General features: G+C 34.5%; 1 protein-coding gene across 2 annotated transcripts in view; it reads left to right on the top strand.

Annotated features, from left to right (window-relative positions):
- LOC150103851 (carnitine O-acetyltransferase-like) overlaps positions 1–13,977 on the top strand; it is a 323,106-nt gene that overhangs the window by 104,712 nt on the left and 204,417 nt on the right. For both annotated transcript variants that reach the window (XR_016548716.1, XM_090397151.1), the window contains exon 6: positions 11,868–12,033. Coding sequence is in view for 1 of the 2 variants with exons in the window: in XM_090397151.1 (XP_090253277.1) it covers positions 11,868–12,033 (166 nt within the window). In the remaining variant the exon portion in view is untranslated. The remainder of the gene's footprint in view (positions 1–11,867; positions 12,034–13,977) is intronic.

The raw sequence follows: 13,977 nt of genomic DNA, 5'->3' as shown, positions 1-13,977 counted from the left end.
TGTCTCAGTTATCTTTTGTGAGAAGTATTTGGTTTTAGATTCGATATTATTATATTTCTTGAAGCTTGTGTCAAAAATTTGTTTTAATTTGTATTTATATAGTATATTTATTTGGGGATCTTTTAATTTTTCTGTATAATATCTTTTACGAGTTGATTTTGTAGGTAATATTTCTCTCATTTTCATATTCATAGTTGTGATGACTATGTTGTGGTTGCTGCCGATGTCGCCTCCAGGAAATGATCTGGTTCTTGTGAGGTTAATGGAGTTTTTAAATCTTGTGCTTACAAGGAAAAAACCAATTTGGTTATGTTTTTTACGATCAGGGGAAGTCCATGTCCATCTTCTGGAAGGTTTATGGGGAAATAGAGTGTTAGTAATGGTGAGTTCATTTTGTGAGGCAAAATTGATCAATTCAAAACCTCTTTCATTTGTCTCCCTATAGCCATATGGTCCGACAAATGGGAGATAATCCTTGCTGATGTCTGTTCCAATTTTGGCATTCCAATCGCCCTGTACAATCAAAAGGTCTATCTATTCGCTCCGGTGATTGTTGCATTAAGTTGACTATCAAACTCTTCTACTTCAGAGTCCTCGTGGGACATAGACCTGTATGATGGTGATATTGAGTGGTTTTCTTCTTATGTGAACTAGAGCAATTCTGCTATTGATAGGATTGAATTCCATGACAGAATTTCGTGATGATTTGTGTATCAAAAACCCAACACCTTCTTTACCGCTGCAGTCACATCCAGAATAAAGAAGCAAATGTCCTTCATCTGTTGTTAGCTCTCCTATTTTGGGTTATCGAATTTCACAAAGTCCCATAACAGTCCAATCATATCTTTTTAGTTCATGCTGTAGTAATTTGAGTTGACCTGATTGTAGTAGAGTCCTATTGTTCCAAGTTCTGATCATTAAATGGTTGCGGAGTCTGAATCTGGATCCAGCGTTTCCATTATTTTTTTTTTTTGTCAGTGATAGTGGTGATTGTAGCACCAGTCGCTAACTTCTCATCACCACCCCTGGAGCTGATACCAAATGGCAACGCGGACCTTGTTGAACCGGGCAACGTCCGAGCCGGCATGGTGTACTGTGTTAAGTCCTTTGCCATGAATGTCTAATGGGCAGTAAATTAAGACAGATGGTGCCAATCTCCTCTTCTGTCTTCACCTGCTAGCATTTAGCTGGGCATAGTGGGATCATATATTTAAACAAAAACCATGACTCCAAGTCCATTTATGAAATAGTTAAAGAGATAACCAGAACATACTCACCCAACCCAGTTTCAATATTGCAAAAAGATGGAACTACAACAAGTAGCAGTGAAACAAAAGAAATATCAACTAATCATTTTAAAGAAACATTTGCAGCTGAAGAAAACAGATCAAGATGCCTTCAACCCAGAAGAAACTTCTGACACAAAAGACATCCTAAATGAAGAAATACATAGAGCAATCAAACAAATGAAAAATGAAGCACCAGGCATAGACATCATTCAAAAAGAACTTCTAGAAAAAGGGGGAGAAAGCATAATAAATTACCTAAGGAAACTGTACAACAAAATACTAAAGAAAGGAAATTTACCAACAGAATGTAGAACAGGCCAGATCATACCCATCCACAAAAAAGATGTCAGATCCTGCACTAACTATAGCCCTATCACCCTTCTAAGCTACTGTTATAAAATATTCATCAGGATTCTTCATAACAGAGTTAAACATTCCTATGAAGAACAGATGGAAGATGAGCAAATGGGATTTAGAAATAGGAGAAGCACAATAGATGCAATTTTCATATTAAACAGATTAGCAGATTTTATGAGAGACAAAAATAAAAAACTCTATTGCTGTTTTATTGACTTCAAACAAGATTTTGATTCAATAAACAGAAGCAAACTTATTAAAATTCTAGAAAACAGAGGGTTCAACAAATACCTATTAAACTGTATCAAGAATTTCTATTCAGAAACACAAGTAATAGTGAATTACAAAGACATAGAATCAGATCAAATAGCAATTAAAAAAAGGAGTTATGCATCACCATATTTATTCAACCTGTACCTAAAAGAAGTAATAGATGAAGGACTACAGATGTGTGAATGCATAACTGTAAATGGAAGAAATATAACACATTTAAAGTATGTTGACGACATAGTTATCACTGCAGACAGCCAAGAAAAATTAGAAAATATCCTGACCAAGCTGCATCAAACAAGTAACAAATATGATATGAAAATCTATTTTACTAAAACAAAACTAATGGTAATAGGAAGAAAAAGGGAAGCAATCCAAATGAAAATAGGTGGTAATAATATAGAACAAGTAAAGCAATTGAATTACCTAGGATCAATGATCACTGAAGATTGACTATTTTGAAACCATAAAACACAGAATCAATAATGGATGCATAATAATGGGCAGACTACAAAAAAAAAAAAAAGGAACAATAAAAGATTAAGCAAAGAACTCATATTAAAGATATATAAAACAGTGATAATGCCCACAGTACTCTATGGCTCAGAATGCTGGATCTTAAGAAAAAAGAAATTGATATACCCAGTGCTTTTGAAATGAAATGCCTAAGAAAAATTAATAGAATTTGTTTCTTTAAAACAAATGAAAAACTCACAGAAGAACTTAACTTTAAAGAAACAATAATTACAGCACTAAAAAAAAAAGAGCCAACTAAGCTGGTTTGGACATGTTTCAAGAATGAACCCAGAAAGACTACCAAACATATTATTAAATGGTAGAATTGAAGGACAGCTCAGCAGAGGAAGACCAAGAAAGAAATGGATTGACAGCATTAAAGAAAGCACCCACTTAAACTCCATAATAGAACTTCATAAAAAGACAGGACAGAAAGAAATAGCAAAAATTCATCTTTGAGGAACTCAACCTGCCATGAATAGAAGAAGAGTAACATAAGAGTGGAGACATTGGAGAAATTACTAAAAATATGTGACAAGTATAAGTTATTATATAATTTGTTTTTATAGTATGATCAAAAATTGACTGTAAATTAGAAATTCTAAAAGCAATAATTTTGTGCGTGCAGTTACTAGGCTTTTTTTTAAGTGCTGTGATCACATTACTCTTTTTTACCTCCTGACCCCCAAAAATCTAGTGACAAAATCTGTGCACAGAAGTCAAGATGTAACCAAATCATAGCCTTATTAAGAGGGATAGTAACCTCTCTATCTTTACTTGTTAGCATGTTTTTTAACATCCAAGTAATCCATTCAGCTATTTTATTAACTTTTGCAACCTGTCCTCTGAACTTCCAGTTTCTGTCCACCATTATCACCAAATACCTAGCATCATCAATTTCCTTCAGTTGAGTACCATCAATGTGATACACAGTATGTAATCTTGTTAATCCAAGTGCGTAACCATACATTTTGCAACATTAAATTGATAATCATTATCCTTTGCTTATTTAAATCATCCTGCAGAATATCTACATCACCACTAATGTTGATGTAGATATTCTGCAGGATGATTTAAATAAATGTAGATTTTGCACAGTATGCCAAAGAGACAATGATTTGATCAACAGTTATTCTACTGGACTGACCTCTAGTGAAAAAATAAATAAAATAAAATAACTACTTCAAAGCTTTCTATTTATGACAACATCAGAGAACAATTTCATATAGATAATTTTATTACACAAAAGTGATGTCCTAATTTAACATGAGAATTGTTATATTAGAATTAAGATCCTGGATTATACTTATAATCATATTTATAATTGACTCTTAGGCAGAAAGGTTATGCAGGTAGAATATGTGCCTTTCATATTCTTGGGATTTTTAGACCATCATTATTGTTAAGATTAGGGTGACTGATAAGAATTTCACAGGCCTCCTTAAATGTACATTCATACAAGTGACTTTCCAGTCAATTCTATGAAAAGTATTGAGAGCATGATCAGAAAGGCTGGCTTTACCATAGTTATTAAATTTAATGTGCCATTTATGTTCCTTTTTTTCTGATGGGAATTGTGTGTCCTGTTTCCCCTATATAGGACAAATTACAGGTGCAATGAATACAGTCTACTCAAAGGAAGTGGATCCTTGGATCCTTTATTTTATTTATTTATTTATTTTTTTTCACTAGAGGTCAGTTCAACCATTGAACAAATCATTGTCTCTTTAGCATACTGTGTAAAATGTAATATAGCTTGTCTCTGTGTGTGTGTGTGTGTGTATATTTTTTTTAAAAGAATTGAATGACTAAAACCAAGATTTAAGTAAAAAGGTTTTGATATTAAAACCCGACTAGTTTCAGTTTGTAACAGTCTTCATCAGGTGACATTATAAAAGAAACAAAAAAAAAAGAAAGAAAAAACACTAAAACACTGAAGCTTAAATAAACTATGAACAACATAGTCTCTATATATAATTCACATTAAAACGTTGTATTTAAAGCTGTTCTTTCGTTTGTTGTATTGTTGGGAAAGTGCTTGGTAGTAGCATCTCGTGAACGCCAGTACACGAGTACAGCTGAAGAATGACTATCTGGGAGGTTGTAGTAATTATTTAGATGAACAGGATTAAAGATGATTTCCCTAGATTCCATGATTTTTCTCTTTAGTTCATCATTGCAACAGAAGATGTTAGTAGATTTTTCCCAGCAGACTGTGTGACTTTGGCTTTCATCATTAGGATTAGCCAAGAAAAGGATATGACTTGATAATGCACTGGCTCGCTGTCTCTTGTAAGTAATGTCCCTCATGTGTTCTTCCATATGCAATTCGACAGATTTGCCTGTTTGCCCAAAATAAGGAATATCACAATCACACAATATTTTATATACACCAGGGTATTTAAGATGATCATGACAAGGTTTTGGGTGGCTTATTAAGAAACGGATTTTTGGAAGTGGAGTGAACAAAGTTCTGATATTGTATTTTCTTAGAACTTTTGCTAATTTATGTGAAACTGTACTTATGTAAGGAATAGATATATTGCCTTTGAATCTATTTGTTTCTTCTGAGCGATGTCTAGGAGGATTAAGACGGAATCTTTCAATGATTCTCTTGGAATATCCATTAACTTTGAAAGAAGTTTTGAGATGGTTTATTTCTGTAAGAAGTTCATTTGGGTCAGCCAGAAGAGAACTGGCTCTATGTCCCAAGGTGGAAATTATTCTAAGCTTATGAGAAGGGAAGTGAGGACTGACTATGCAGATACTTACTTATAGAATAGTAAATATTTGTATTAAGAAAAATCATGGAATCTAGAGAAATCATATTCAATCCTGTTCACCTAAATAATAACTTGAGCTATAACCTCCCAGAATTGTAGCTCAAGTTATCAAGCTTACAGTCATTCAGCTGTAATCATATATTTTCTTTAAAGAAAATATAACAACAGAACGTGCGAGGAGAATCTATCATAAAGCTAAATTAGACCTACTGTATGAAAGAATCTCGGTTACTAAACGAACTCTCGCACTTCTTTTCAATAAAAAAAGAACTATAGCGGAGAAACTGGAAGAATCTAGATAATGAAAGTTGGCATACCTTTAATATAAACTGTGAATCTCAAGCAGCCAAATACAATATGATAACAAAGTAAATCTTATAAGAAAATTTGAAACATTAAAAAGAATACAATATAATAGGAACTTCTCAAAACCATACATCAATGTTGACAAAGTCGTTATCAACAAATCTTCTTATATACTTTCAGATGAAGAAAAAAGCAACCTTAATAAAGGTCTAAACTTTATTCCTTCCTCAAAATTTATACCAAAGGAGACACTAATTAGAAAAATAGAAAACGCTACTTCATTTCTCCCTTCCCAAGATGCAAAACATATAACAGTGTTTTTGTTGAATGTGATGTTTTTAGTTTACCGATAACGTTGGAGAGAGAGCATGGAGTAAAATCAGGGGCGAATGCTGGTCTTGAAATTCACGCTTGCTCTTGTTATCATTCAGGGAGTGAGAGCTGTGATTGAAGTCTAATTAGCGGAATAATGAATTACTGACCATTTAAAACTATATATTTAGAAATTTATTTACATGTAATCATACAAATACCGCATTTATTTTACAAATGATATTCTATCTTTTTAGATTTAGCTACTTGAATACAAATTCTACCCTACGGTTCTTCTTTATGAACTGATCAATAACATCGTCATAAAAAATTGCTTGTAACTTAATTTTCCCAAACAACACGCACACTTGTAAAGGCTGACTGAAGCTCACTGGCTAGAGCTACATTGACTGCGTATGGCCTGTGTTTAAGCAACAGAGTGAGACGACGTGAAATGACTATGCGCGCGCATGATCTACCAATCGACCAACCGGCAAAGGTTGGTCGATTGGTAGAGCCTCTGCTATTAATGGCTCAGTTAAGTAAGTTTGAGCGCGGTTAGTAGTTAGAAGGGGACCAATCGTTCGATGCTGTTGGCATACTCTCCCTCGATGAGTCTTTGGACTCCCTGGAGGTGTATAATAATAATAATAATAATAACTTTGAAAGAAGTTTTGAGATGGTTTATTTCTGTAAGAAGTTCATTTGGGTCATCCAGAAGAGAACGGGCTCTATGTCCCAAGGTGGAAATTATTCCAAGCTTATGAGGAGGGAAGCGATGAGACTGACTACGCAAATATCTGTTGGTATGTGTGGGCTTTCTATATATTGATATTTTGAGTTTACCAGAAGAGCAGGTCAGTTTGACATCAAGAAAAGGTAGGGAATTATCCGTTTCAAGCTCAGCAGTAAACTTAATACTTTGATGTCGGCTATTGAGATGTTCGAGGAAAACCATAAGGGAATCATGTCCATGGCTCCAAATAATGAAGACATCATCTACATAGCGTTTCCAAACTTTACGAAAAGTAAAACGAAGGAGACACTACTTACTAAAATAGAAAAAAGCTACTTAATTTCTCCCTTCACAAGATGCAAAACTTCTACGTATTGAATCAATCTTTATTATCGATAACGCAAAACCATCTGCAGATAACATTACTTTAACAGAACGCAAAGCTATTAAAAGTTTAAAAAACAACAGAGATATAATTATCCTTCCTGCGGAAAAAGGCAATGCAACAGTCATCTCAACTCTGAAGATTACCAGAATAAAATGCTTGAATTACTACAAAATGATACCTACTCGAGAGAGAGATTCAACTCGTGAACTTCAAAATCGTATAAACAACTTATTAAAAACAACCACTGAATTATCCCGAAACATTCGCTTATCTCTACGCTCTCTCCATCCGTTAATTCCTTGCATATATGGTGTTCCTAAAATCCATAAAGAGAACACCCCACTACGCCCCATTGTAGAAGGTATCAATTCTCTGACGTACAACCTTTCAAAATATCTTGCCAAATACCTCAAAAGTTTTTCAGGCAAGTCGCCATCCTTTATCAAGAACACTACAGAATTTGTTTCATACATCAAGGAAATGAAGATGAAATCATGGCTAGGTTGGACATAACTTCTTTGTTCACTAATGTCCCAACAGATGAGGTCCTAACATTATTCAAGGACAAGTTATCCAAAAAAATGTTACCCTTGCTTACACATTGCATCAAGTCCGGTTACTTCAGATTTCAAGATACTATATACAAAGAAAATCATGGGCTGGCTATGGGTAATCCTTTATCCCCTGTACTCGCAAATATTTACTTAGAGGATTTTGAATCCAAGGCTATCTCTTCCTTTATTTTAACACCTAAAGTTTGGAAATGCTATGTAGATGACGTCTTCATTATTTGGAGCCATGATTCCCTTATGGTTTTCCTTGAACATCTCAATAGCACATCAAAGTATTAAGTTTACTGTCAAGCTTGAAACGCATAATTCCCTGCCTTTTCTTGATGTCAAACTGACCCGCTCTTCTGGTAAACTCGAAATATCAATATATAGAAAGCCCACACATACCAACAGATATTTGCATAGTCAGTCCCATCACTTCCCTCCTCATAAGCTTGGAATAATTTCCACCTTGGGACATAGAGCCGGTTCTCTTCTGGATGACCCAAATGAACTTCTTACAGAAATAAACCATCTCAAAACTTCTTTCAAAGTTAATGGATATTCCAAGAGAACCATTGAAAGATTCCTTCTTAATCCTACTAGACATCGCTCAGAAGAAACAAATAGATTCAAAGGCAATATATCTATTCCTTACATAAGTACAGTTTCACACAAATTAGCAAAAGTTCTAAGAAAATACAATATCAGAATTTTAAATTTTAACAGCCTTCATCAGATAACCATGTCATCTGATGAAGGCTGTTACAAGCCGAAACTAGTCGTGTTTTAATATTAAAACCTTTTTACTTAAATCTCGGTTTTAGTCATTCAATTCTTTTTAAAAAAATATGTATGTTAACAGTCAATGATCATTCTTTCATATATATATATATATATATATGTGCGTGTGTGTGCGCGTGCGTGCCAGATGATGACCTTAATATAAAGGAAAGGATATCTGAGGTTTGCAGCTAACCAACAACCAAGAAAGCCTCTCAACCAGTAATAATACCTTTACAGCATTAACACAGCTACATAAGGTGCACTATAAAATTCTGTTTGTTTTATTCTAATGACAACCTTTTCTGAAAAGGCCTTATTGACCTCTTAAATGAAATTCATCTTTCATCGTATATTATTATACAGTATATGATGAAAGATTCCAAGGCATTTAAATTAGTCCTCTTTTTAAGTTCTAGATTTTTAATCCTTGAATAGATTTCAACTTTTTATTTTTACAACTTTTATTGCATATTTATTATTAATATCACATCATTCATCACCAAATTTATTCACTGTCTATGTTCCATTTTTTGATAAGTATCCTATTATTTTTATGCTTTAGACTCTTATTTGTATCTCAGATTTAAAATTTTAAGATTCAGTGGAACTCCTTCTTATTACTCTACTTATCAATATCATGCATTCATCACTATCTACAATCTCCACTTCAAGTTTCAAAGATTATAATTGCCAAAAACACACAGCAAAGGTAGGCAATAATGCAAATGATCATTATTTTTTTTAATTTAAAAGAGCTGCATTAGAAAGACATGTCCTGATCCAAGGGTACTCCATAAAAATAAAAGTTTTGCTTATCTTTTTATATTTGCATCACCTTTATCAGCTGTTGTCCTCCCCAGTTTTTCATCATCATCATATGTTTGTTGTATTATGATATTCTAGAGGGTTTCTGCCCCCTGATGGCTCCCCCCCCCCCCCCCGAGTTCTGGACTGGTAGGCCGGTTCTCCTTGAATTCTGATGACTCAAAAAAGGGGTTCCCCTGGAGCCTACAGCGCCCAACCCCCCCGAGTTCTGGACTGGTAAGCCGGTTCTCCTCGAATTTTGATGAGATGACTTGAATGTTGAAAACTCGAAGGGTTCTTCTCCGGCGCATATGGCACCCAACCCCCCGAGTTGCAGACTGGTAGGCTGGTTCTCCTTGAATTCTGATTACTCAAAAGGGGGATTCCTGCCGCCCAACCCCCGAGTTGTGGACTGGTAGGCCAGTTCTCCTTGAATTCTGATGACTCGAATTTTGAAGACTTGACACTCAGGGTAGCCCCTGAGTTTCAAAACGTTTCAAATAACTTGACAAAAAAAGTGACACAAAAACGTTACAAAAAAAGCTTATCATTTTATATTATAGAGTAGATTTATCATATATGCATGCTTATTTTGATTTTCATCTTCAGCCATTTTGTAGGTATTGATATATTTCCAATAATTACATAGCGATCTGTATCTAAATTTAAGCTGCTGTAAACTTTGACATCAGTTATTAGTGTGTTATTTTTTTAATTTTCTTGTGTAATTAATTATGGATTTAATTCCTCTTGCTTCTGATTTGTATTTTCCCTTACAATCTTTTATAGGTTTGCTACCTATTCTTGCATTTAGATCATCCCGTGTTTCCCACTGAATACAATCCATATCTCTTCATTTCAAATGTAACAAGTTCCTTTGTTGCCCATCTGCGGTACTAGTGTACTATAGGTTTACTATCCTTTTTTGGATAGTTTCTCCATAAAAATAAATAAAAAACAAGTATATAGTAGTTGGAAGTTTATTTTTCACTTGGTTAGACTATAATAAATTTAGTTTAATCCTTTATCCAAGTGTAAGCAAACAAAGTTTGCACCTGAAAATATCTTCAGGACTGAGGTAAGGTAGTGCAACACTAGGCAACTCCGAGCAAAGATGGACCAAGATGGACTCTCATCACTCCTTGTCATTATGGGAGATACTGAGACAAGGAGTGATGAGAGCTTGGTCCACCTTTGCTCGGAGTTGCCTGGTGTTGCACTACCTTACCTCAGTCCTGAAGATATTTTCAGGAGCAAACTTTGTTTGCTTACACTTGGATAAAGGATTAAACTAAATTTATTATAAGTATATAGTAATTTTTGTTTATGTTGTTAATTATTTGATTCTTCTTCATTTTCTTCAGGGACACAAACACTGAATATTGTCATATTTTTCCTCTTTGTATTTATAATCTTGCTTCTATTTTTTCATTCCAGTATTTATAGCTAATTATTTTATTATTCCAATCTTCAGATATCATTAATATGACTCCTGCTTTGGCTCTTTCAGATTTCTTTACTCAACAGATATCTTTACTCAACTGAGAGATTAGACTAAATATAATTATTTAGTCTAATCTCTGTTTTCTTTTTGTTTCTGTTGTAGCAACTATTTTTATATCATACTATTTTTTAGTATTTTCTCTAATTCTTCATCTTCATGTCATATTCCTCTAACATTCCATGTTAAAATTTTGATGGCTTCATTGCATCTTTTGTTTGATTTGCTCCAGGGTTAGTTTCCAATTTGTCCATTTGTCTATTTGTGTGAGACAAGTAATAGATGAACCCTGATTTGGTCCAACCATATCAGAGCAAGTCTGATGACAGGAGATGCTCTGAATGTTGGATCAGTTACTCTTGAGACTCGGTCATCATATCTCCATTTGTTAAAGCAAGCTATACCATGTTTAGGTGGGGGTTGACATTTGGTTAGGAAAGACTTTATTTTGTACTTTAGCAACTCTTGTAGCTAATGTTGCCTCTAAGCTGTGTGCATGTGCAAGGGAGCACACACACACACACACACACACACACACACACACACACACACACACACACACACACACACACACACACACACACACACACACACCTAGTAACTGCATGCACAAAATTTTTACTTTCATGATTTCAAATTTACAGTCAGTTTTTGAACATACTATGAAAATTAATTATAAGATAAAATCATACATGTAACTTATTTTATTTAGTAATTTCTCCATTGTCTCCACTTCAATATTACTCTAACCCACTCCAACTTAATACATTCTAATTAGTTACTTGTAGTCTGCACTGTGTGGGTGAACTGACGCATATGTTGGCTGCTTGCAAAGACTTATTTTGTTTATGGCAGTCTCTAGACAGTATAGTATAGTCACTTGAAATTATGAAAAACTGATGGTTTTTTTGTAGCTATGTAGATTTAAGCTAATTAATTTAGTGCTTGCAATTTTGCAGCTTATAGCTATATGGAGGAAAGGGGAGCAACATTAATATGAGAAATATTACATTAGCGCACATGAATCTGAGACTGGAAACTTGCACACACAATGTTTTTTATGTGCACATGGACTGGTAAAAATTAGATGGAATATTGCTCATAGCCCTTTGTAATAAGTTATTTGCTTCAAACCTAATGAATCTCCTTGTTCTTTCCTTCTGCTTCATTACTTTTAAAAGTAACATCACTTTTTAGGCATGTCCTGAAAATTTGTTACATATGTTAATTAAAATTAAATTTTCATTAAATATGTATGTTTCATATAGAAAATCTCTGCGTCCAGACATGACAGGAGATACACCACTAGATATGTCTCAGTATCAGAAGATTTTCAGCACTTGTCGCCTTCCATCAATTCCATGTGACCGTTTATTTCATTTTTCTCAAGAATCTAGTCCTCCAAAGCACATTGTAGTTGCTCATAATAATCATGTAAGTATGAATCATTTCCTTTAAGTTTAAAAGTAAAATAAAAATTAACTTTGTTCCTCTTCTATTCAGACATGTCAAGTTTTTTTTGCAGAGAACTTGCTACACTGTCCTGTCTTACCATTTTGTTAGTCTGTTTCAGCTCCATTCCTCTTGTTTATAAATTATTTGTACTATCTTGCTGATTTATTTAGGGTTAATCCCTGCATCTGGTTCCTTTGTATTTTGTCTTCTAAGCTTTATATGGCATTCATTATCCTCAGGTTAAGATGCTCACAACACTTAAGTTGAGCCTCCTCAATTATCTATTTTAGGTGCTTTATTCTGTACTTGTGCTTGATAGCCTTGTGTTCTCATTTTGTCTTTGTTCTTTTTAGCAACCTTTCTTAAGTAATAAATTTCCATGGTCTGAATTTCACTCTAGTGTTGAGTTGTCATTGCTCATGTTTCATTACTATATGTCAGAATAAGGATATAAGTGGAGCAACAGCTCAATTTTTATACTTATTGTTAATTTACTCATAATTCCTTTTTTTGTCATGTCATACAATTTTACAGCTACTACTATTCTATTCAATTAAATTAAACTTGCCAAAAAATTATATTTTTGTTTAATTCTTTATCCAAGTATAAGCAAAAAAAGTTTGTTCCTGAAGTATCTTCAGGCACAAAATATAAGAAACGTTTCTAGGTTTTTTTATATGTGGAGACTAATGACTTGCATTAATTGCCTTAATATCTCATAATATAAAGCATACATCATTTTGGATGTGTGTAATGCTGTTCATTATGGGAAGGGCCACTACCCAGACTAACTTTGACCTTTATTGAGGTCTCATCTGTGGGAACCAGACCCATAAGGTTGAAGTAATGCAGAAATCACATATCTCCCATATATGTAAGGAAAAAGTATCATCATTCAACCCATTCCTAAAAAGGGTGACAAATCACTGCCATCTAACTATCGCCCTATCTAGCTCTCGCTCAGTCCTATCTAAAGTGATGGGAAAAAACCATCAATTCTCAACTCGTACTCTACCTTGAAGGTATCCATCTATTAAGCAACCACCACCAGTATGGATTCTGTCGATGCCGATCAACAGGTGATGCTCTGTGATGTGTCACACAGTTCTTTCCATGCAGTCCTGTTGCATGTTTTTCTGGAGGTTTTAACTCTCTGAAGATCAGTCACTCCACACACACACACACACACACACACACCATCCATCCATCTCATTGATGGCTTGCCCCTTCCTCTTTTTCCAGGAATTTTACCTTCTATTGCTGTTCTGAGAAGTCATCCTTTTATCCTTTCGATGTGTCCAAAATAATATGAAAAAGTGTAACACCTTATTATTTAAATACTCTGAATTAGAGCTAGTTGTTTGTTTAACCCTTTATCTAAGTGGGAGTGAACAAAGCTCTAACAGTGCAACTACTTGGGATTCTCCAAATTTCTCCATGGTATTTGTCAATAGATGGGTGATATATGAGAGCAGATCACCTGTTGATCGGCATTGATGGAATCCGTACTGGTGGTGGTTTCTTAATAGCTGGGTACCTTCAAGGTAGAGCAGGAGTTGAGAATTGATGGTTTTTTCCTATCACTTTAGATAGGACTGAGGTGAGTGAGATAGGGCGATAGTTAGATGGCAGCGATTTGCCACCCTTTTTAGGAATGGGTTGAGGCCAATTTCCAGACTTTGGGAATATATATACCAGTGGAGTAAGAGAGTATGTAAAGATGCATAGGATAGTAGTCATTTCTGCTGCACAGACCTTCAGGACAATTGGAGGAATGCCATCAGGGCCAAGAGCCTTTTTTGTGTCTAATTTAGACAACAGGTTTTTGATCTCTTTCTGGCAAATCCTTACTGGTGAAAACATGCATTCCCAACACTTCTCTGAACTGCCATCCCCTATCTAAACCCTGGTTCTCCAAAAACC

The sequence above is a fragment of the Typopeltis vanoorti genome, chromosome 8 (assembly GCF_054136105.1).
Source record: "Typopeltis vanoorti isolate ZY-2024b chromosome 8, IOZ_Tvanoo_1.0, whole genome shotgun sequence".
Taxonomy (NCBI): Eukaryota; Metazoa; Arthropoda; class Arachnida; order Uropygi; family Thelyphonidae; genus Typopeltis; species Typopeltis vanoorti.
Note: the sequence above shows the minus strand (reverse complement) of the source record. Positions and strands in the feature narration are given on the sequence as shown.